This window comes from Sinohyriopsis cumingii, chromosome 15, assembly GCF_028554795.1.
Source record: "Sinohyriopsis cumingii isolate HCF-2022 chromosome 15, ASM2855479v2, whole genome shotgun sequence".
In the NCBI taxonomy this organism is placed as follows: Eukaryota; Metazoa; Mollusca; class Bivalvia; order Unionida; family Unionidae; genus Sinohyriopsis; species Sinohyriopsis cumingii.
The window spans coordinates 5541487-5568070 of NC_142975.1; the positions used below are offsets into that span (position 1 = coordinate 5541487).

The window sequence follows — 26584 nt, forward strand, 5'->3', positions numbered from 1 at the left end:
TTTCTTCGGTATAATATAAAGCAGTTATTACCACCCATGGGTTGAACCCTCCGGTAACATGACATACGTCCAGAGAGCACTACATATATCTTGAACCTCAAGACAAGGGCAATAATTGTATAATATCCATCAACTGGAAATCTTGAATGCTCTAATTTATTGTACAGTTTGACTTTTATGTAAAGTGTATAGGTTTATTGTTCTACTACTACAAATGCTGCCACATCTACTGTTGTTGCTACCTCTACAAATTGAGTTAAATGAAACCCCGCTATAGCACTGTTTTAGATATAACATGATTGAGTCATTGCTCCCAAAATTTGTAATTTCTTCCTCTGTAAAAAATAAATATTTTTCTCAAGGTATGAAAATTAATGTGCAAAAAGTTATGTTATTTTCGAGATGAGATTGATTGGCACCTGAGGTTTTACAGTTAATGTCACCAATTTCTTGAAGTGCAATGGTGTGTGACAAAATAACCAAGAGTTTGTATGAACAGTAAAGATAGTACGTCTTCTCCATTTATCTTCAGTGCATTTTGTGTACAGTATTTGCTCTAAGGAAAGAAAAGATCCTCATCCAAATTTATAAATCAGTTTATTTCATTAATTGTTAATCATCAAAGTTAATCTTACAACTAAAGGATGTTCATTTTATGGGACTCTGATTTGTAATTAAAAAAAGAACAAGCAACTGATAAAGCTGCAAACATGTCTTCATGTCTTTGTGGTGTAGTCATGCAATCAGTTGACCTGTGAATACTGTTCTATAAAAAAATAACCCCGTTGTTCCATAACAATTATTCTTTCTGTAGTATTTCAAACAAATAGAGGTCAGGGTGTTAAATAGTGGTTATTTTCAACAGATAGATGGATACAGAAACTTAAAGCTTTTGCTGTTAAAGAGAAGCTAAGAGTTAAACAAATGCAGTTAGCTTGGAAATTACTGTTCACAAGTCAAGCAAACAGTGTGGTGTTATATTAAAACCATCTAATGTGAATTTATAAGTCAATAAATTTGCCTTCTATTTTACGGGAAAACAGTAGATAATTGATTTCTGCTGAATCAGCTGCTATACATGCCCGTTGAAAAAAAAGTTTATGGACTAAATTGTCAGCAGTTTTTGTCATTATGAGAAACATGTTGATCAACTCCCATCCCCTTTTTTCTTAATCCTTTTTATTTTCTAGCTACAAATCATCTACATTTACACAAGAATCTGTTCTGCCATTGTTACCATTGATTGGAACAAAACCATTAAAGTTACAGAGGTTAAAAATTTCTCTCTTTTGAGAATTTCTCAAAAAATTTTAAGGAACATGTTCTGAACTCAACAGGGTTGAATGTCTTTTTTCTCCAAACAGGGTTCAGGCAGTTTGTATATTCACATCTGTTGATTTCTCATTACAAGGTCGATACCTTTGACCTTCTATATGAATTTTCAGCTCAAGTACATGCATGTACTTTTCAATCCTAAGTAACAGGTTTCTTTTTTAGAAACTCTAAGTGACTGAATTAGGCATATTATTGTCCGTAAAAAATCGGACCCTGTAGGCTTTAGAAACTCTAAGTGACTGAATTATTGTCCGTAAAAAATCTGACCCTGTAGGCACATCCAGCAAATATGAACATTGTCGGGGAAAATGCCCATTTCATAGGTTCATGTGAATATATTGGCAAGAAATTAAATGTTTGGATTCGAATTGACTTTGCAAATATTTTTTAATTATAGAAATTGTGCTTATTTATGCAATTTTTGATGGAAATCCTGTTATGGATAAAAATAGATTTTACTGGGTGAACACATAATCTACAAGTTATGCTTATGTTGCATTTCATATAGAGTGTGGTCGCAATTTACGCTATCTCAATTCACGTGAATTCGAAATAACGAGAGATGGGAAAATGCTAAATAGATCGCTACTGTTGAGATAACTCTCATACATATAGATTGTGCCACATCGCATTCAAACATTATCCACAATGACCGGCTCTTACACACCCACCATTGTTTATTGTGGCCTTCATGCTGTGTATGTATGTACATGTACAAATTGTTTGTTACAATTTTGGAATGTTATTAGTGATGGCATTTTAAAGACGACCAAGTGATAGTCTAAAGAGACCAAGGAAGGCTATTTCTTTGAGGTTAAACTTGAAGTAGTGAAAAGGTATGAACCTGGTCATAATTCCGCCATGATAAAGCATGCTTTAAACCTTAGTGAAAGTACATGTAGAACAACACGTGACTGTGCAGAAAAAATAAAAGCAAGTGTGAAAGCTTGAACCTCCCTTTCAAACCAGAATTATTGCTATACCTGCCCCAACGTAATGGACCAAAAGGAAAGGATGTTGGCAACGTGGCTTGATGATCAGCATAATAAGAAAATTCCTCTAAAGTCTCTAGCCTGTACGAAATTCTCAGGGTATCTGAAGGTGATCAAACGATTTTCAAGACAGCATTGGGTGGTTACACAAATTTAAAGCATGTTTTGGCTTTAAAAATGTTAAAACAAGTGGTGAAGCTGCATCAGCAGATGAAGAAGCAGCAAGAGGTTTTCCCAGCAGAAAATCATTGAAAGCAGTGATTACTCAGCAAAGTCGACGAAACCGGACTATACTGGAAAGAAATGCCTGACTGCACTTACATTTCAGTGGAAGAAAAGACTGCGCCCGGTTTTAAAGCTGCTAAACACTTCTTTTGAGAGGCAGTGCACAAGGTGACTGCAACTTGAACCCTCTCTTCATTTATGATTCGGAAAATCCCAAGGCCTTGAAGGTGTATGAACAATCAGAGTTGCCTGTCTACTGGTATGCTAATAAGAAAAGGCGGATGGCCAGTGCAATGTTCAAGCAATACTTTGAGAAGGACCTGCATTGTGAGTTGAAAAACTATTGCGAGAGAAGGCATTCCATTTAAAATCTTATCACTTGTAAACAACGCCCCCAGCCATCATAGAACTATTGAAGACCATACTGAAAACAATAAAGTCACATATTTGCCACCAAATACCACATCCCCTTTGCAACCAATGGATCATGATGTCATAAAGGCCTTCAAATCTGCGGTCAGTTTTAAATGATTTGGTGAAGGTAACAAATGATTGGAACATCACAGTGAAAGGTTACTGGAAGACATTTAACATAAGGATGCCTTGCAATTTGGCAGGAGATTTCACCACATAGCATGAATAGCATTTGGAAAAAAGTTTGTCCTCAGTTGTATCATACTTCTGATGGCTTAGATATCGAAGACACCATAGCATTAGCAAATAAGGCCAGTGTAAAGGGTGTAAACAAAGTCAGACTGGCAGAAGAGACATTACAAGAGATTGACATTAAGCAGCTTTTGGAATCTGATGCTGAGGAGTTGACAAATGAAGACCTGTTGGATTTGGAACAAGAACATTTGGGGGTTCGAGTCTCGGGCTCGGCCAATGTGGATATGTGAGAAAGCTTGCTGGTAGCTTCTTGTGGGTCGGTGGATCTTTCTGGCATTTTCCTGGGTTCTTCCTCCACCATTAATACTGGCCGCCATGTGAAGCCTATCTTGTGCTGAAAAATGGCATTAAATCCAATAACAGCAACAACAGAGAACATTTGGATTAAGAACAAAAAGCATTTGCCAGCCAGCAAGAGGCTTGTGAGCAACAACATGCTCAGACTTTGACCTTGAAAATTTTGTCTGATATCTTAAGTCATGTTACTGCTGCTTCAACTTTAATGGAGGATAATGATCCAGATACAAATAAAAGTTCACTTATTCAACGCAGTGTTATGGATGCAGTTTCTTGGTATGAAGAGCTTTTTTGAGAAAAAAGAGAACATAAGACTTAGACTACACTGGGCTCTTTCTTCATAGTATCATCTCCAGATGAGTCTTCCACTTCAGGTGGCATGCCTGCACGCCCAAGCCTACCACCTGTTGTTGTCTCAATAGACAGTTCCAAACAGTGTATGTAAACATTGTTTTTCTATACACAGTTTCAAAGATGTTATCAACACTACTGTTCAGCACAGCATTTGTTTTTTAATTACACAAACATATGTTCTATTGATTAAAATTCGTAATGTCATGTTTTTATTTTATGTTTTAAGTTCATTTGCCTATGCTTTTTATGAAAACTTTTTATTATTTTTATATATTTTAATCTACTTTGCAGAAACATCTCCTAATTTTAATTTTTTTAAACACCCCATAATGGATTGACCACTGGGTCAGGGAACCATCCCAAGGTCATCTTACAATCAAACATTTCTGGTTATCAGATAATTTAGGGATGATAAATATAAACTACAGAAAAAGAAAACACACATGCATATGGCACACATTCATGGTGACATGGACCTTATAATGTTACCGTATTTTGTGCCTGTTTACCATCAAGTCAGGTACAAGTTAAATGTTCATTATTGAGATCTAGTTTTGAAGAAATTTTATCTTATTTTTTGTTTACCTTAGCAATGTATTTTTCAATGTTCTTATGCATCGCAACTATTTGCTTGAAAGCATTTTTCATTTTGAATCTGTGCAAGTATAAATATAATATTTTGCCAAAATAAGCAAGAAATTGTCCAGTTGTTCACTTCCTAAAAATGTTTCGTTTTTGGACAGATGTACAATATTTGGGCAAAAAGTTCAATAAAAACTGTGAAGTAATATTGAAGTCATAAAAGATGTGCTCAGTACTTAAATTTTCATTCTTATAGAAAGTACATTTGTTGTCATCTAACATGTTAATTCTTTTCAGAAAATCATTAGCATCGATTATTCTGTGGATTAATTTAAAGTTAAAAGAGGTCAACTTCGTATCCTTGGTACAGCTTTTGCCCGGCTATAAATATCAGACCACTCCTCACTACTTATATTTTTATTAAATACTTGCATCCAAGTTTCTTGGGGGCCCCAAGTGGTCTAAAGCGCTCTCCGTTATGGATCACTGCCATCCCACCTCTGGCTGTATGGGTTCGAGTCTCGGATTAGGCTAATGTGGGTATATGAGAAAGCTTGTCAGTAGCTTCTCTTGGTTCGCTGGTTGTTTCCGGGGTATTCCCGGGTTCTTCCTCCACCATTAATACTTGTCACCATGTATAGCCAGCCTATCATGTGCTGAAAATGGCATTAAACCCTACAACAGCAACCACCAAGTTTCTTGCTTAGTATTGAGTTGCCTTTAGCTTTTTTAAAAAACATCTTTGTAAACAAACTTGAGTGACTTTTGTTTTTGTAAGTTCATTATTTTATCCTCCTGCTTATCAAAATTATGTACTGGTTTTTTATGGAGTCTTTCCATGCTTGTGGAATTTTGGATATTAAGGAGAAGTATTTCAAGAAATCATTACTTCTAGTCTTTTGTTTTATTATTTCAAACGGTATTAAATTACCGTGATCATCTACTAGATCATTCAGAATTTCAACACCGGCTTCTGCCCAGGATTTGTGTTGATAGAACATTTTAGGGGTGACAAAATTTAAAATACTCATCAATAGATACGCGTTTGGACTTTGTGGTTCCTCTTTCCAATTAGATGCTGCCAAAATTACATCTCTCCAAAAACTTTATTAAGCTTACTAAATTCTTCCAATTTCTTTCTCCCTAAATTCCAAATATCCTTTTTATTTCTGAGTATAGTTGTATTAACTAAGTTCTGCCACATTCTCCTAATTTTAACATCCTGTATTCATCTCATTTTATGCGAATCTGAAATTATGCGCACACTTTAAAAATGTAACCCTCGTGTAAATCGCGATCACACTGTGCAGAAAAATAAATATTAGACATGTAATAACTGTTTTAAGTTCTTCTTGTTTAATCTATCAGTGGTTCTTGTTTAATGTGTCAGTGGTTCTTGTTTAATGTGTCAGTGGGACCAAGCTATTGCACCCAGCACCCACTTCTATTCACCATTTAGTTTTGAAGGTGGTATGCGCCATTTTCTACAATTAACTGATTTGTTTGGCTATAGCATTGTATGGTACATTACACAGTATTAATTTGTGGACCCCTATCATTGTGCTATATAGGGTTTTCATTTTATGTGCCTTTTGTTTGGCTCACAAAAGATAAACAATTTTCATTTCACATCAAATGTGCAAAACATGTTTAATAATTTGAACCTTCTACTTTCTTAGGTTCAAAAAAGATAAATCATAAATTTCATGTGAACTTAACTTTCATATGATCAGCTATACATGTGCCCTAGTTTCTGTTTTAACAGATACAGCAGTAGACTAGAATCAAATCCCAAGCCAATCACTCATGTGACCTACCAGGAACCAGAGAATGACCCCAAAAACTTCTGCTACCTTTGGGTTTGTAGGGGATCGTATGAGATCGATGTAGAGTAAGTATTGTTTGTTACATTTGTCACAATGTGGATATTTATTACCTTCTGTAAGGTTAATTACAAATACAGTATAATGCTCACATGCACATCCAGGTACAAGTCTTGTTTAAGATGTCATTGAAACATTTTTTCATTAATATCTCCCAACTCAAGACTGAAGATCTGTCTGCCAAAAATGCATGTAATGAAAAGCAAAGTTGTTGTTGTGCAGGGTGCATGATAGAATCTAACTTTTGGGTGAAGTGACCAATTTTAACCAGAATAAAATTGAGGAGTCAGAAAGTATGGACAAGTGAGGGTAGATTGGTCAGGCTTAAGAATGTTTAAAATTCTTGGTTAGAACAGCCTTTTGACTAAACATACAAGTCAAACAGGATGGGAACAAAATAAATGCTTTGTTTTATCCTTCATAATTGTAATGTGACCTTGAGTTTGCAAAATTTGTAGCCTAAAAAGTAGGTTACTACTGAAAACAGGTGGCAGGTATTGAGAGACAAAATATCATTACCTTTACCATGTATTGAGATACAGAATTGACCGTTCCGGTGGCCGAGTGGTTAGAGAGTCCTCCTCGGATGTTGGAGGTCTCGGGGTTTCAACCCTGGCTGAGTCATACCAAAGACTTATAAAAATGGTACTAACAGCTGCCTTGCAAGGCGCTCAGTATTAAGATGTTAGTGTTAGGACTGTTCGGCCTGGTGTCAGGATAATGTGGTTGGGTGGGACATCATGTTACATGTCAGCGGCATGATGCCTCAGTGCTAGATATGACCCTGAACTGCAACACTGCAGACATCATAGTGATATGTCTGAACAATTTTTAAAGCTATGTTAAAAATCCAAATCACACACACAAATACAATCACATTACTTTTACCGGGTATTGAGGTACATCTCATTACGTTTATCAGGTGACAAAGTGAGTAAATTGATTTATCTTTGCTAGAAATCAGTTTGTAAAAGATAGTGAGTACATTATTTTATCTTTGCTAGAAATCAGCTTTTAAAAAATAGAGTGAAATTGGTTTATTTTTGCCTGAAATTACCTTGTAAAAAATAGTGGGTACTTTGGTCTATCTTTGCTAGAAATCATCTAGTAAAACTCCACGGAATAATAATTTGTTCTTGTAACGGTTGTAAGTGCTTTGAGTTTCATGTGTGAATTTTCTTGAGAATCTCATACATTGTGACATAACTGAAGATATACATAATCAAAAAATCGACATGAAATTGGACCAGAAACATGAAACTACCGTTGAAACTGTATTACATTGCTCTTTGAACAAAAAAAAAAGTTAATATTGTATTTTGAATATAACAGCATTATTGGGCAAAACTAGGGTGGTAGTGGTGGTGATGAAATCAACTAAATCACAATCAAGTCCCCTTCATTTTCTTTATGTATCAGGGGGAACTAACAGGCAAAGGAGGAACTATTTCATAAGAATAACTATCAAGGATAGACCCTGGTCATGTATAGATACATTAGCAAACTGCTAAGAAAAATAGAATTTCATTGTTTGAACCTGGAGTAAATTTGGATACATTGTGACTCCACTATAGCACACTATGTTACAACATGAATTTGTATGTAGCATGATCATGGCACGCTCCCAAAATTTCATATGCACGTATTTTTCACAACACAAATTTGTTTTCTTCATAAATGTACAAAAAACAAAGTGTAAAAAGGTTTACTATCATTTTGGGGAAGAGATTGTTGATGAATCTACTATAAGACAGTAGTGTTGTGGCTCCTGAAATTTCATTTACATGTATTTTTCTCATACACAAATTCTTTTTTTTGTTACAGCATTTTTGGTTGTTTAAACTTGTATATACAATCTTGGGGAAGAAGTGGAAAAATTAATCTGCTGGAGCTGATAAGGCCATAGTACTCTCATATCATACCCTCAACTAGTGATGATGAGGCCTGAGTACTCTCATATCATATCCTCAACTAGTCATGATGAGGCCTGAGTACTCTCATATCATACCTTCAACTAGTCATGTTATTGGGCTAGCTATACAATAGACTAACTTTTGAAGACAGGAACAGGAACAACTTTATTGAACCAGATGATGGTTACATTTTTAAAAAAATGTACCTGGAAAAATAGGTTTGCTGAAATTTCAAAGAAAATTGATTATCTGTCAAGCACCGATTGTTCTGTACAAATACTAAGCAAATCAAAAATGGCAGTCTCCATGTTCTACAATTATTTGATGTTGCCACCAGAATAACAGATGGGCTTTTGTTTTGTTCTCCAGATTTGTTCTTTAGCTGTGACTTCAATAACACATGTACCCTTCATAAAAGCATGTCGACTACAATCTTCAGTAAAACTAAAGTACCATTCATCAGAGGAAGTCAGCAATAAACTTAAATAAAAGCAATGTAATCTGATGGATTGTTTGCATTTTCCAAAGTGTAAGAAGAATTTATAACTGGCCATCAAGCTGCTTGTCAATTTGTTCATGTTTTCATTTTACCGTGGATAGCCTCATCACCTTGTTCGCTTTGGCAAGATAAAAGCTGTCTCCAAAATCTTGGTCAGTTTAAGTACATGTACATGTAGCATGTTGACGCTTAAATAGCCACATGCTTCTATTGCAGGGAATTGATTAGTGACACATGTTTATTAACAGTGGGATAAAGATCAGATGAGGACTACTATTTTTTAATGTTTTATTAGTGTTTTCTAATGGGATGTGAATGATACATGAATTTTATAATATACTCGAATTTATGGATTTTTCACATGTACAGTACTTACTACATTATTGACTCTAATACACAAATGTAAGTTGTCAATATGCAAGTGTATTTCAGACTAGTTTTGTCTTCATTTAATCAAAAGTTTGTATTTTTGTGCCTTCTTTTATTCCTCTCCTTTGGTCTACAATTCATTTGGGTTATATGGGTCACACCCTCTATGTTATAGTAGGGTCATGGTGTACATAGCACCAAAGAAATGAAGGGGAAAAAAGATTGACCTTGATTAGTCATGGATGTTTCATTTGAACTTACATGGAACCCAAGGAAGGTAGTTTCATATGAAGATAGGCCGTGGTACTACTGAAAGCATTTATAGGATAATAAAATAATATTTACAGCTGCATCAATGGATGACTATTCCACATTAAAATTGATGTCCCTTAGTTCCAAAAGTATGTTTTTTTTGAACAACCCTTACTCCAGTATTAACAGCAATATTTTGTAGTCTTTTATGTACAAAGAAACTGGTTTGTACGAAATTTTTTGTTGGAAATTTTGTTAGATACGTAGAAAACTCTTAATCTAACGTTCAAATATGCAATTTGCATCGAGTTTTCAGTGAATCCTTTTATCTTGAAGGAATTTGCATTCTGTTTGTATAAACATCTTTCGTCAGTTTCTTTCAGTTGTTTGTAAGCAGGTTTAACACCTATGTAGAAGCTGCGAGCACATTACATATATTTCCGTTTCAGAGATGAACCAGACACAAGCTTTATTACACTGTATCAGCTGACTTTCAACAAAAAGACACTGTATCACAACTATGGAGTCTTCTATGAGGACCTGACTTCAGTGTGCATGAGAATCGACCATGAGCTGACAGCATCTCCCGTTCAGATCCAATCTAGATATGGTGGGGGCAGCAGAGTTTTGGCATGTTACACTTTAGAAGATCCACACAGCACTACCACCAAGATTCTTGATGATGAATCTTTTGATGAAGGTGAGAAATTTAAAACAAGCTATATGTTACAACATTCTTGCAGTTTAACTGCTGCTTTTCAGGGAAGCCCTAATATGGCATTGAATGATAATGTCTGGGTATTTTCTCAGTCGTGAGTACAAGCAGTGCTAGCTGTTGAACAAAAAATAATAAGAAAAGATGGAGTGTTTTGGTTTTTATCAGCTCCACTGTTCAAAGATCAGAGGAATTTAGTGGTGGTCCATCATCCATGTCTTGCCCGTCAACTTTAAGCAGCTTATTATCTCTTCTTCGGGGCCCCGAGTGGTCTAAAGTGCTCACCATTCCGGATCACTGCCATCTCACCTCTGTCTGCGTGGGTTTGAGTCCAAGGCTCAGGTGCGTGGGAAAGCCTGCCAGTAACTTCTCGTGGGCGGGTGGTTCTTCCCTGGGTTTTCCAAGATTCTTCCTCCACCAGTTATACTGGCCACCATGTATAGCCTATCTTGTGCTGAAAAATGGCAGTAAACCCTTGAACAACAACAACAACAACAATCTCTTCTTCAGTGACATCGAAGATTCATTAAGGTCCACAGTTTTTCTTCACGAGGTCTAGTTGTACAGTCTTGTTTCTTGTCCGGAATATATGGTCATGCGATTGTTATTTTTTGCTGTTTTGTTTGCCAGTTGTGCCTACAACATGTCACAGTGACTGTCATCTTGAATGGATGGTTGTATACACATGGAGATTTAATAAAAAAAATGTCTTACTATATGCTATATTTCCTATTTTAAAAATGGTTCCAATCCAAACTCATAAAATTACTACCGTCTTGAAAATTTTATGGCTCCTCCTCCTGTATATTTCTTGTGTAATGTGTCCAAAACAAATGTCATGCTGATCTGACCAAAAAAAAAACAATTATCACAGTCGGCATCTTTAAAATTTTAACATTTCTTTATTCAAAACAGATGTTAGGATATACTAAAATACTTTCTGTAGTATGTCCTAAGTGAAAATGCTGTTGGTATAACCTATCTCTGTACCACAGAAACCAAGTTGAAAATTTTCATATGGCTATTTCTCCTGATTGCATGGTCACATAAAGATGGGGTTTAACGTAAGCATTTAGACAGTTTGTATCTAGTCCTGATTGAAGGCAGCTGGTAGTTTATTGCGATGCCATGGTTCAGAGTGGAGATCATGTGAACAGGACATCTATCCATGAAAATGGATGGGTACCTGATAAGTCTCAACCTACTGGATGCCTGTTTTCCTATTATTCACTAGGGTGAAAGGATACATCTCTGTCATGTACAGATACAATTCATGATACACATATCAGCTTGATGGATTTTCATCTTTAGAAGGTATATAGTATTAGGGTGGTACCATCTCATGTGTGTTGATATGTTGTATTTCTAGCATGCAGAATACAGGCATAGACTTCAATTGTTCATGTGCCATTTTATGTGTGTTGATATGTTGTATTTCTAGTATGCAGATTACAGGCATAGACTTCAATTGTTCATCCTTGACAAGATACAAATATACTTCCAGGCTACCAACTAGGTGTCGGTGATTTTTATTTAGCCTTTTAGGCCATTTCAGGCTGCTTTTGATCAGGTGCAGGACTTATCGTAGTCATCATGCCCTTTCTTTGCACTGCATGAATGCTTTTAAAACATTTTACATTGTATCTTAAATAAGAAGAAATAGTGTAATTTCCTCATGCAAGGAAAATCTTATTTAGAACAAGTCCTTATATGGGAGCGGAGATAACTAACAACCAGGTCCTATACATTGTACCTAATGCAGATGCAACACAACTGTCATGGACACAGACGCACATTTCTTTGCCAGTGTGGGTATGCAGTTCTCTACCTCGAAGTATATCATTCTACCATTGTTTTCTCTATTCTCCACCTCCCTTTACTTAATAGATGGATTTTTTAAAATAAATAATTTGTTGGATTATCTTGTCTTGGTAGTCCTTGGTCAGGTCGTTTGGAATTTTGTCCATACTAAATTCACAAACAATTGCATTTTTTCCCTCTCCAATTCAATACATTTACAAATCTATAAATGGCAAAATGAAAAACACTTCTTTCTCCTGTAAGAGTTGAAGCTTCAAAGTATAACTGTCTACTTCTTCTGACTGCAGGTCAAGGAAAATGCATTGTCTTTTTCAGCAGCTTTATACATTGTGTATATGCTAGCCAACTTTCATGGTGAGAACAGAGAATAACTTTGAAACATAAAAGACAGCATATAAAAGCATTGTTTTAATAGATTTAAGTGAATGAAAATGAAATTGTTTAGTGTCAGCCTTTTAGAATAAGCTATTGTGGTTACTTTTAAAATTATTAAAAAGTTTTGGGCTTCACACACCTGTCGTTCTCCTCTTTGATGATTAGGCATATAACTGGGCATAATTGTCAGGGTCAGCATAGGCTAAAAATAGATTTTGTGCGATAACACATACACAGAGAAATTAACCTTGAACAAATCAGGGTACGAGACAAAGACTGAAAAATCATGTGACATTTTTCGCTTCCTTTACGAAGAAGGCATTTCATCCACTTAACAAACAAAAGTTTCATCTGCATAATTAAATCTCATACAGTTAGCAACATCCGAATAAATCATTACCAAAAACTGACATGTCATCACATAAATGGAGACATATTATTTAGAAGAAAGTTGTTTTTTCTACTTGACAACATTGGGTGAGGTGGGGAAGGGGACTTGCCGAACAATTTTTTTGGAAAAGACTTGAATAAAAAATTATATGTTGAAAAGACTAATAAACTGTTATAACTGATGAGGTTATTGAGCAGCATTGGGAAAATGTAGCAGATGTAAAGAGAATTATGTATGTACCAAGATTTAACAACATTTTTGAATGGTTCTGCATCATGCATGACAACAATACCCACTCGCATATCATGCTTACACCAAGAATAAGAACTATTAATGTATGTTCAGCTGAAATAAGTCTATTGTTAAAACAAGAAGAACCGTTTAATAATTAATGTTCCTTTTAAATGAAGATACTAAATAAAGATATTAAATGCTTTGAACTATGTAGCTTTCTTACTACGTACATTACATATACATCTCATAAAATTTAGTCCTACTCTGGAAAAGCCACCTGTCTTATAAGGCCACTTACCTGGTGCATAAGGGGTGGCCGTATAAGAGGGGTACCACTGTATATAGATTGCTCTTTTTATGCTCAGATTACATTATTTTGCTACTTATAATAATTATTACTCTTATACCTCTCTTGGCAGATGGCATGTATCAACTAAAACAAAGCAGTTCAGTTCACATTTGATACAATTTCCCTTTGATTGGGTACCCTGGGAACCACAGACGAGATTTTTCTACGTTTTAAAGTGGAATTCCGCTTTTCTCCTGACTTGAATCAGGTTTTTCTTGATTTAGTCTGTTCTTTATATTGTCTCCGATCTGGTGTTTTAAAAACTGTCCCATTCCACAATGACCCTTGTAAATTGTTCATTCTATAAATTAGTTAGTACACGACTCATAAAGAGTATTCTGATCGGTCAAATGTTTAAATTCATCAATGTGTAATGGAAACTGATGGCAATCGATAGAAGAAACAAGCTTGAAAAACATGGTGTCCCAAGTTGTTGAGAGAGACAATGGCATGAAAAATTTAGATAAAGGTTTAAAAAAACATATGGAAATGGGAATGACTGGAGCGAAAAGTTGACGGAAATTTAGCTGGTTAGTTTATAAGAAAACTGAATGCTAGAGGACTGGCATTTTGTGACCTCTACAAGAAAGATCTGATTTACGGTAATCGCTGTTGGAAGAGTTTGGAACAGCACCTACAAAAGAAGCTGCATATGGCAAAATTGAAGCACAAAAGCATCTGGAAAAAGTGCTATTAATTGCTATAAGAAGAAAGATTTCTTGCATGAGAGAACAGATGTAGCCCTCTGTCAGAATATGCACACTGCATGTTGCCAATACAAGCACCAGCTTGAAAGGAGAAAGGTTGTCACTGAGAAGGAAAAGAAATGATTGTACATTAAGCAAAAAAAGTCATTGGTGACAAAAAGGAAGGCTAAAGAAATATTTGCCAAAGCCACAAAAAGAGCTCGACTGGAATATCAACAGGTTGTGTCCACTGGAGAGAATGACAAGTGAATGTATGGGATTATTTGTATACAGTTGATGTACTTGGGTGTTTATTTTACAGATTTGTTATGAAAAGAGAGAAGTATAATATATTTGCTACAAAAATTGATAAATTATTGTGACTTAATTGCGATGATAACACTGACATGCACATGAAATAACTTCAGCATCAATAGTATTGGAGAACAAACAAATGTGACTATAAATATTGTGAAATTATTGAAGTCAAGTTGAACATTTTTGGTAAGTTTATTAGTTTTTCAGTTGATTATTTTGGTTTATTTTATAATCATAAGTTGCAGCAGGAGCAGTTTTTTTATGAGTGTAAAATGTGTTTTTGGTAGCGCTCACCAATTAGTTTGAACTTTTGAGAGAGTGACGTAGGTAAGGTGAAGTTGTTTGCATTTGTAAGATGCATAATGGAGATAATGTTGGTATACCTCTATGTTACTTTTATGTAATGTGGCTGACATTTCTTTGGATACTGTACTTGTGGAAATTGTACATGATCTAAGCACACGGTAGAACAAAATGGATGCTCCCCTGTGCTTGACAAATTAACCAGAATTAATCAAAAGTACACTAACTTTAGCAATTATTAAAATAGGGAAAATGAATTTTGCTGAAGTAGACAATAGCATTTACTGAAAGTGCAATGAACCAAGTACAAAATATCTGAAAAGTAAAAAAGTTATCGGCTCTTTTTTCTACAATTTACCTCTGAAGTCCAGGAAGTGAAAATGACGATGTGGAGCTAGCAGTTTTTTTAAACGAGCACATCTTAAGTGAGCCCAAGCTGTATACTCTAGAACCCATAGTACACCCATCAATCATATATCAAAATAAAGGGAATTAAAAGTTCTTTTAACAGCACCTAAGATATACAAAGTCTTTATTATATAGCCTGTATAACCAGTGAAGAAATCATGGGAAATTCTTTTTCCTTAAAATTCTAACCCTATGCAAAATAAGAAACTGTAGAGTGCCACCTTTGGACCTCTATTCGGTGGCGCTGCCCCTCGAGACCCCATTGGGGGAGGACCCCCAAACCCCCCATAGCATGTTTTTTATTTTATGGAAGACCAAAATTATGTCTAACCAATCAGTAGGATCAGCTGGTAGAAATTTCCTAAAATTTTGACTGCTTAATGTACACATCATGTTAAAGAATCAGAATCCCTTCCCTTAACACCCCACCAGGGCTTTGCCTTGGGGCTACAAGGGAGCCAAGATGACTCCTTTTGACCCACAGCCATCTTTTCAGTATTGTGGTTTTTCCCAACTTTAACCCATGGGTATGTGAGAAAGCTTACTGGTACTTCCCGTGGGTCAGTAGTTTTTAACAGTTTTTTTTTCAGTTATCCTGACTGCCATGCAAATATCTTTCAGTTGATGCCACTAAAACACTTGTGTGTTCATTAGTACTTTCAAGACTAGACTATTGTAACTCAATTCTGTCTGGTTCATCTCAATATCTGCTCCAGAAACTTCAAAACATTCAAAACACAGCTGCTCGGATCATACTTAGAGAACCACGATCAGAGCACACCTCCCTGCTGCTCTGTACCCTACACTGGCTATCGATTCGATCCAGAATCAAACACAAAATTTGTTCTCTGTGCTACGTTTCACTGTCGGACTAGTCCAACATACCTATCTGACCTCACCCATGTGTACACACCAGCAAGATACTTATGCTCCTCTTCTGACAATTGTATACTCATTATTCCAAGTATGAAAACAAAGTCATATGGACAGCATTCTTTTGCATACCAGGGCCCAGCAATGTGGAATAAATTGCCCACTGAACTTATACACAAAGACAGTGATCACATTAAAGAGGGCTCTCAAAACTCATTCATTTCGACTGGAAGAACAAACTTAAAGACCTAATAATGTTTCCTACCTTAAATATTCTCAGCATGTTTTTTTATAATGTTTTCTAATTTAATGGTGATTGTTTTTGTAATCATATCATTATATGTTTTTTATCTTATAGGTGTTGTCTAATGTAAAGCGCTTAGAGCTTCTAAAGATTAGGCGCTATACAAATTCCTCATTATTATTAATATTATTATTATTATTATTATTATTATTATTATTATTAATAGCCTTGCACTAAGAAATGGTATTAAACCCAAACTCATCCTTGTAACTTGAATGCCATCTACAACAATTAGGGTAGAGTGATCATATTTTTATTTTGTATAATGTTTTAAGAGAATGTGGCAATTGTTTTTTAACCCAGAATGCAGCTGGGATAGTTGTAGGAATGAAAATAAATTGTCACGACCTCTCTGGTTTTATATTTGTGTGTCTGTTTTACAACCTCTCTGGTTTTATATTTATGTGTCTGTTTTTTTATGTGAGCAGGGGCTCACGGTCCAGATCTGAGCCTGTGCCTGTTTGTGTGGGAGGCCTTCGAAGGTGGAGCCAATGCCAAGCTGACGCATCATATGGCCATCTTTGACATGAACCGCTGGTACCATGCACAGATGCCGTCCTCTGTCAGGTTTGTAAACTAATGAGTGGAGGATATCATATTATGATGTCTGTCCTACCATCTGCCCATTCCCATGTTCTCTACCATTACAGTTGTGATTTGATAAAAATGTATTTTGCATAGTAACTTTTGAGTAAGTTTGATGAACCAGACTTAACTGATTTGTTGCTTTCAGGTACTCAAGAAACATTTAGATTTTATGTGTCAAAAGGTCATAGGTCATCGTTATTGTGAGCGTTTACTTAAATACTGCATACTTTGATGAAAGGACATGGCCATTTTTATACTTTTGGCTCATGTACAGTGTGCAACAAGTTGCAGAAAGCAAATTTGCTATTGTTTAATGTGCACACAAATTGGGGTCCATGTTATTTTTATACATGATACACACAAGCTGAGAACATTTTGGAACATTTTAGAGTGTAACCTCTTTGGGACACTGTAGATATTTTTTATTGCATAATAAGAAAATAGAGAGAAGAAAATAAAAACAAAACAAACTGCAAAAATTTAAGGTAAGAATGACTCAGACATAACTTCAAAATTAAAACCCATTTTCAATTTTTGGGTTACACGACTAGAAGATAAAAAGAATGAAATTTTAAATAAGAAACAGAAAAATTGTTCATATAAGTATTTACAATAGAAATAATTCAGAATTTCACACAGATCCTCTAACAAAATGTATTCCCCTTGCTGTTGCTGATGATCTTTTTTAATAATACAGTTTATTTGCAAGAGAAGCAAATGGAGATGTAGATGTACAGATACTATTTGTTATAACGTGATTCCACTTATAGCATGATGGCAGGATGGCTCCCAGTTTTTAATTAAAGGTGACCTATCTTTTTAATATCCTAAATACATACTCTCAGAAAAGCCAATTTTTCATATCCCTTGCAGGTTATATTATCAAGAGGTTGGTTAAAACTGATGACATTGAAATTTCAATGCATATTTTCTATCTGGAAGTTTTTAAAAATATTTGTCAACGCGATCCATCTTATGTTAGGTGTTATTCTTTGGACCCCAAGCATTGCATTATAACGGGTTTTACCTGTATATAGTTTAAATTCTTAAGAGCTTTGGCCTAAACAGTTTCAATTGATCAGTCACTTAATTTGTATTTTTTTCAAGGAAGAAAATGATTTACGTGTATTTTCTATTTTGTTGGTACGGACATTACCACTTAAAGCTGTCCTTGTTTTTATGGAAGTCACCACTGACTGACCGTTTTCCATGTCAGTAGGGTATAATCGTAAAAGTATCATATGGAATGTAACTGGTTTGTGATGTTACATATCGATTAAATATGGAATGTAACTGGTTTGTGATGTTACATATCGATTTAATATGTTGGAGATGCTTTCTTTTTTAGTGGATATAAGAAATTATTTAAAGAAGGATATTTGAACAGTATTTTTACCTTTTCTTAAATTACATAATATGTCACTTATATGTTATAATAATATGTCATAATATGTTACTTATTTTTTAAATTAGTTCAATTTGACATTTCTGCTATTGTTGCTATTAATTTTTCACGTTTCTTTGCATTGACAAATTCATATTTAGATCTTTATTCAAGTTAATCAGTTTCTTACGTCATTATTTTACATAATACCCATTGTTGACAGGCATCCAGGAGGACCAATTGACACATGCCCCTACCTTGCATACTTCAGCCTTGACAGCACATTGGAGAGGGCAGCAAAGGACAAGCTCCTGGTAAGACTTAAACACTATGTCCTTGTGTATAAATTGCACCCTGACCTGCCATCACATATGTGTCTGCAGAATCTGGGGCTGCAATGCTTATTTGAAACCAGAAGTAGAACAGACTGAGCATAGAACTGTTCTACTAGTCAGGATGAGTTTGTGATGCACTTTCCAGTCTCATTCTCACAGATGGAATGACACCATTACAGCCGTTATACCAAATTGGTGGTTGTAAATTTATTCCAACATATTTACACTCCAGTGTTGAATCTGGGATGTGTGATCATGACACCTTGCCCTCATCAAAGATTTTGCTAACTTTTCAGTTCTGTATTGGCAGAGTGAAACAAAAATATAAGAGTTATGGATATTTTATCTTTTATTGTAAAAATCCTTGTCACTTACTGGATGTTGTCACATGTTCCCTTTGTGTCTTGGCTGACTTGTGAGTGGTTGCTGAGTAAGGTCAGGAGAGCACATGTTTGATGCTGATGCTGGCTTGGCATTATGGTTTTTTTTAAATGGCACAACTATTTAAAACTCTAGCACTTTAATATTATTTTAGCAGCAATACTTAGATAAGAGTTGGAGTGCAGATGTTTCTGTCAGTAGTCATGGTGACAGTGAACAAACAGATCCTCAGGCTAATCACAAATTTAAAAATGAGCAGCTGTCAAAGAAAATTCCTTTACACTTGGAAATACCAATTTTAAGACATCTACCCAGGACAGACATGTTGAATTACCATCTCATAAACGAGGTAATCCAGGATTTGAAACATAGTGAAAATCTTGAAACTACATGTATGATAGCTATCAGCAAGAAATCGGAATCAGTTGCCCATCTTATGTCAATGCCCATCCTATGTCAGTTGCCCATCCTGTACCAGTTTCCCATCCTATGTCATTTGCCCATCCTATGTCAGTTGCCCATTTTCCCATCCTATGTCATTTGCCCATCCTATGTCAATTGCCCGTCCTATGTCAATTACCCATCCTATGTCAATTGCCCATCCTATATTAGTTGCCCATCCTATGTCAGTTGCCCATCCTATGTCAGTTAACTATTGCCTGGTAAAGGAGGATACTGCTCCTCTAAAAGGATTTTATGGACTTAATGAATATTGATGTTGGCAACATGAGAGGAAGGGCAACATATTCGTCAGGACTTCTACAGAGGAAATGTAACTTTCAAGCAACCATTACATATTTACTAGATACTTTTTAAGGGTAGGTATTGAGCAGTTTCTTTTTTGCTGAAAATTAGTACCAGTCATTGTGATCAGCCATTGAAATTGCATTGGGTTGTACATCTTGATAACTTTGTGAAATGTTCATTGGTTGACTGGGGTCTTGTTTTTTAATCAGTCTGAATTATTGATAAGAGTTTCTTTTGTCATGAAATTCTGTCCTGCCTGCTGTCACGGAAACAGGATTTTTCTTCTTTTTGTAATGATGATAATATTTGTTTGAATAATTTCCTGAGCATGTATGGAGATCCTGATACTGTACTGTAGTCCAATTAACCCCACACTAGAAACTTGCAACAGTGATAGAATCTGAGTTGATGGAGAAAGTATGATGTAGCCCATTCTTTAGCATCTGAATTGATGAGAGCATACTCATTTTAAATACCAGAATCACCGAACTAACAATGTTTGTTTCTAGAGCTAATTTTCTTGGTATGGTATGTTATGTATATCCATAGTTTTTGTAATTCTTGGTACATGATTTTATGCAATTTTTATTATTTTTATTCATGGTTGTAAGTTGTACAGAATATCTTTATCTATATTTTGGTTTGCCTTTATGAATTGAATCTGTTACGATTGTTATATTGCATAGGATCTATAAATAGGTGTTTATGCATATGTTGATAATGATTAACAATAATCTTAATAGCAAGACTACAGTTTTGCTTATGGGTTAATTTCTTAGTGGCTGATGGGGTTTCGACATTTCTAAATAATTCTGTAACTTACCATTGGTTTGGCTATGTAACATGAATAGGCTGGTTTGATGCAAAATGAGTAGTATATTCTGTCACATGGGGTCCATTTTGAAACGGTCAAATTGGACAGTGTACATAACGAGAGAACTGAGCAATCAGTTTAATTCCGATATTGGAGTCATTCACATTTCTTGTATTCCTGTTGTAAGTCTGCAGATGTGTTTTATGTTGTACTCAGATATTATTTGAGAGGTGGAAAAAACGATTTGTTTGGACTGTTCAGTGGAAATGTACATTATTCTGAAACTGTTATAAATTATTTGAAGGAATTTTGGACAATGCCATCTTGACAGCGTTATTGTTCTTGGTGGTCCAGTACATTTCTGGCTTTTAAATTTATATGGAACTTTTCATCAATTTAGGACTTTGATAGACCTTTAGGAGGATTAGTTTGGATTCACTTCATAATACTTTTAAGCTCCTCTCACATTTTCATTTACAACTTTGATAATTAAATTGTTTAACTTTTACACAAGTTTTTGTTTCTTCTGTTACATAGTTTATGACCATAGAGTCATAACAGGTAAAGTGTTATTGGAAGGCCAATCACATACTACACAAACCTTTTCTATGAAGCTGTCCAGTTCTTCGATGAGGAGGAAATTCCTCTACAAAACGTTACAGGTTTTGGCAGTGACTGGCATCAGTGATAGGATGTAAAAGTGGTATAGCAAAACAGTTAAAGGATAAAAGTCATTAATTGATCAGCATTCATTTGTATGTTCTAATTTTTGTACCTTTCAGGGATACATCCCTGACCTAAAAATTGTTTGAAGGCACATGTAGAGACCTGTATTATTTTTAAAAATAAATCTGGGAAAAAAAACAGCTGAATTGAAGGAAATCCAGAAAGTTCTGGACAGTCCTCATCTTTGCTAACCAAGGTTCCGAAAACCCTATCTATACATCGAGCAGATATTTCTGAGCTTTGGGTCTGTTAATTTCATTGGATGTGGCGGCAAGCCACTGCTTCCAATCAAAATTAAGTTGTTCAGATTTATGTGATCGAGACAATGGAAGCACACTTGAATGGACTGATAAATAAGCACTTTTCCAGTGCCGGTCTATGTTTGCACAAATCCTTTCACTCAAATAGACCTGTAATGGCTTCCTTCTGGTACATAGTCATACTTTTGATGTTAAACTTACAAAGTATCCTATTTAGGTCAGTTGCTACCACCGTTTTCAGCCAATGTACAATGCACCATGCTGTTAGTTAGTTGGCATTACATACTAAGGGAAGCAACACATGAAATCCAATAGATGTCACTAGGACAAAGCACAGATACAGCTATTTGATCCGCCTAGGTGTAGATAGGGTTATTGGAACCTTGGCTAGCAAAGATGGACAATCCTCAACCGAAAAAGGTGCATGAAATTAGATGACTGGCAGTATATGATGTACTATATGCAATGTTTCACAGCTGGGAGGCACTGATGAATTATTTCAAGAAGATTAATAAGACAAAAGAGTGTCAAGACTTGTTGAATAAATTCATAGACTACAGATTTGTGGCATGCATGAATATTGTGATGGATATCATACCTCACTTAGCACAGCTAAATATGCTTTTACAGAAATCTGACTTGGATATAGCAACTATGTCACCTGCACTTGATAGTTTGAATTCTACCTTACAAGAAATAGACACTTGACAATCCTTAAAGATTGAAATTGTCAGTCAATGGAGACAGGACTAAAATCACCTAAAATGGTTTTAACTTAAGTTACACAGTAGTACGTTAAAGACATTTTCAGAAGATGCATATAACCTTTGCTAATAGTTTGTTATATATCTGCAGCAAAGATCTCTGTGGCATTTCCAAAGAGCAGATGAATTAGAAGTTCCTGGTATATCAGATCTTATCTTCCTGTTGTCTTAAGTATGTAACTGCTGGCAAATTATACATCAGCATCAATATCCATGGTAATACCATACCAAATGACTAATTGTTAGAGTGGACTCAGCAATCAAGATCAAAACCAAGCTACAAGAGAAAGCCAGTTAGAAGAAAATTCGTCACTCTCCTGATGATTTCTCCCCTGAAGGTTTCCACTGAAGATAGTAGGAGGCTAGTCAGGAAATGGTGCATCCAGAAATACAAGAATTTAAGTGTGGATATATATATATATATATATATATATATATATATATATATATATATATATATATATTCCACAATTCATTTTTGTTACCTTTCCTTAGATATTCTTGGATTGAATCTATGAATGGGAAAAGTGACATTGTTTTAAGAATTTACAGAAGAGTAATGAACTGCAGCCCATAGGTTGATTCTTTAATAGTAGGTGTTTTGATTAAATGCTATTGTGAGAAAACACATGACTATTTGATTTCAGATTTGTTATACTGTAATATATAGAACACATATGTATTAAGTGTTGTACTGTAACACAGAGAACACATCATATGCATTAAGTGTTCTGTTCAAATATACAGAAAATATGGTACATGTTTAGTGTTAAACTGCAATATACAGAACACGTGGTACATATCTAGTGTATTATACTGTAATATACAGAACACATGGTACATATTTAGTGTTATGCTGTAATATACAGAACACGTGGTACATATTTAGTGTTATGCTGTAATATACAGAACACATGGTACATATTTTTTGTTATACTGTAATATACAGAACAAATGGTACATATTTAGTGTTATGCTGTAATATACAGAACACATGGACTTTATGTTAACTTTATGAGTGATTAGGTAAAATTTACACATCGATAAATACCCAACCATGATCATTTAATCCTTATAATTCCAATTTACTTCCTTTCTAACATCAGATCAGCAGATTTAATCAACTAAACATTCACTTTTAGGTACATGGACGTTTTCTTTCATTAGCCTCTTAACTGCGATAGAATACATAGCCCTATCTTTGCTAGCCAAGATTCATTGATTCTTTATACAGTGATACGGGGTGGCATGTCATAGTGGGCGATGCCATCAATATATTGCTATGACCATTACTTTAATATATAAAAAATGGTTGTTGCGGTTAAACCAGGTATTTTTCCTTTTTTTGAAAATAACGCTTGTGTATACAGAACACATGATGTGCATTTAATGTTGTACTGTAATATAGATAACACATTAAGTGTATTAAGCATTATACCGTAATGTACAGAACACACGGTACATATTTAGTGTTATCCTGTAATATACAGAACACATGGTACGTATTTAGTGTTATCTTGTAATATACAGAACACATGGTACGTATTTAGTGTTATCCTGTAATATACAGAACACATGGTATATGTTGAGTGTTGCTGTGTATATTTAATTTACATTGTTATTTTTTTGTAAGAAAAAAATTCATTATATGCTAATGTAGCATTGTATTTTGGACTTAACCTTGTCCAAAATCAAGTTTATTTTTTACTTCACCTGATTTTTAATAAAAAAAATATGTAAATATCTATTACATAGCTAAAATATTCTCTGTGTATGTATGTTCTAATATTAAGATCATTATTAACTGAAGTAAACATGTTTATTTGGGTCTGGGTATATGTTGTTGGGATTTCCCAGGTGTAACTGGCATAGTCCAGGTTCTGTATTATAATTTTAGTAACACCTTCTAATTATAACTAACATTTTATCTTGTAAACATTTTGAACCTTCCAGATAGTATTTGTTCCATTAATGAATAATGTTCATTAGAAAATGCTAAATGTGATCTGAAGGCAAGTAGTGTACTATATAATCTTGTTACTGGAAAAAATCATTAATTCATGCTTTAGTCAGTTTGAATTATTTTTGTAACTAGTAGTTAATTTTGCTGGAATATATTTCTTCAAATTATTTGGCTCTGGAAATACAGAGTGCTCATAAAAAAATAAGATTATTAGACAGAAAGTCATTGGGATTTTTAGTGAATTCAAGCTTGGAATTATGTCGTGTTTGAACAAAAGACTTGGTACAAGACCAAGATACAGGGAACCACAGACACATCAACATTTTCAGCATTTGATTTAATTTGGATTTCTGCTAAAGTTTATTCCGAACTTTTATTAGTAGGACTTGTGTCTGTAATTCTGGGAATATTTTGGGATTTAATTTGTAATATTGTAAGTTCTTTTTCTTCATTTTCACTTTGTATTCTTGGGAAATAAATTATTTTTCAATTTTACAAAGCTTGATGCTTTTCACTCTTTGCTGTTATTTATTTTAAGACCATAGAGTGGTAATAGTGTAATACTGTAATATCCTGAAAACATGATATGCATTGAGTATTATACATTAATATTCTGAACATCGATACGTTTGGTGGTATACTGTAATATACAGAACATGTGATACACATGATATGTATTTTTATTATTCTGTAATATAAGGAACACATGTATTTAATACACTTGCTATAATTGTTGCACTGTTTGAATATGTTGAAGATTTGTTATGCCATGCTGCAAGGCTCTTTTTCAGATTTAGTTTGGACGAGTGCCTACACTTACCAAATCTGATGCAACCCTGATACTCTCCTCAGATGGAAAGTTTTGAGTGTTTGATGGACATTTTACCTGGAAGTCTTTACTTGATCATCAATAGACATACTGGTTTGTCCAGTTCAGATGGAAAGTTTTGAGTGTTTGATGGACATTTTACTTGGAAGCCTTTACGTGATCATCAATAGACATACTGGTTTGTCCAGTTCATATGGAAAGTTTTGAGTGTTTGATGGACATTTTACTTGGAAGCCTTTACCTAATCATCCGCATATAGATATGTGTCGTCTGCCCATTTGTAGTTTATATTCTGTATAAGCAAGCAATCTTGTTTGATTTTTTAAATTTTTTATATATTTTCAGACAGTGTATGTTGGAATGAAGTCTCTGAGAAAATACATTGACAGGTCACCCATGCCCTCAGAGCAGTTCTTTTATCCAGCTTCTTTGGCTTTCAGTGAGTGATGACTTATTTTCCTTGCTGTTGTGGTGTTTTGAATGTAGAGAAAAACTGATATTTTGAATGAATATATCTTCCATTTTGACATCAATTTGTGGGGCCTCAAGTGGCCGAGTGGTCTAAAGCACTCTCTGTTACGGATCACTGCTGTCTCACCTGTCTGCATGGGTTCGAGTCTTGGAATCAACCGATGTGGGTATGTGAGAAAGCTTGCCAGTAGCTTCTCGTGGGTCGGTGGTTCTTTCAGGGGTTCTCCTGGGTTCTTTCTCCACCATTAATACTGGCTGCCATGTATAGCCTATCGTGTGCTGAAAAATGGCGTTAAACCCCACAACAACAACAACGACATCAATTGTGTGAGAATTTAGACTCAGAATAGCTGCAAAATCAGATATTAAAGAGATCACTTAACGGCACAATGATATGTGCTGAGTGTACTATAATTAGAAGTCATTGTGTGTGTGTGCATGTGTGTGTGTGCGCACGCATCACTTTCACATTATTGTTGTGGATACATTTGAGGTAGGTACATTATACCTTAAAAGTGTATAATCTACCTACCACTAGAGCATCCATGTTGACGATACAGAAGTTCTAAAGTGAATAAAATATGTATTACTGAGTTTCTTTTATTTATTTATATATATATGTGTGTGTGTGTATGTGTGTGCGTGCATGTGTGTGTGTGTATTAACACATGGACTAAGTTGCTGAAGAAAGGTAAACTTGATTAGAAAAGTAAAAATGACCTGTTGGCCCTGTGATTATTTAGATGTACACTGAGTGACAGTAGTTTGGACTTTTTAAATGTTTCCTCAGCTTAGTGGTGACAGTGTGGTGAAATGTATTTTGTGCAATCCATTGCACTCAAACATATTTTTGTACACTTGCATGTATTATAGCTGATTGACCAATATCCCTACCCACCCACCCCCAAGTTATCATGTTATCATTTTTTGATGAAAAAATATCAATGTAGAGAAGTCAGACTATGTCAGTAATCAATATTTTGGTCCATGTAGGTGTGTAACCCTTAACACGTCAGGTTGGTGCTTTTCTCCCAAGTGCATTGAACAGGGATCAAGCTAGACTTGTATTTAAGAATTTAATTGACTTCTCCTTTAGGACAGAACTGGGGGAAGTGAAAGCTGAACAGGAATATGTTGGTGCAATGCTATCTATCTATCTATCTATCTATCTATCT

The 26584-nt window shown here is 35.0% G+C and overlaps 1 protein-coding gene across 1 annotated transcript in view; it reads left to right on the forward strand.

Moving 5' to 3' along the window:
* LOC149781207 (uncharacterized) overlaps nt 1-26584 on the forward strand; it is a 170457-nt gene that overhangs the window by 27229 nt on the left and 116644 nt on the right. Inside the window, exons 7-11 of the mRNA XM_089935274.1 lie at nt 6220-6345; nt 9820-10070; nt 16576-16714; nt 18343-18433; nt 25284-25377. Of these exons, the coding sequence (XP_089791400.1) occupies nt 6220-6345; nt 9820-10070; nt 16576-16714; nt 18343-18433; nt 25284-25377 (701 nt within the window). The remainder of the gene's footprint in view (nt 1-6219; nt 6346-9819; nt 10071-16575; nt 16715-18342; nt 18434-25283; nt 25378-26584) is intronic.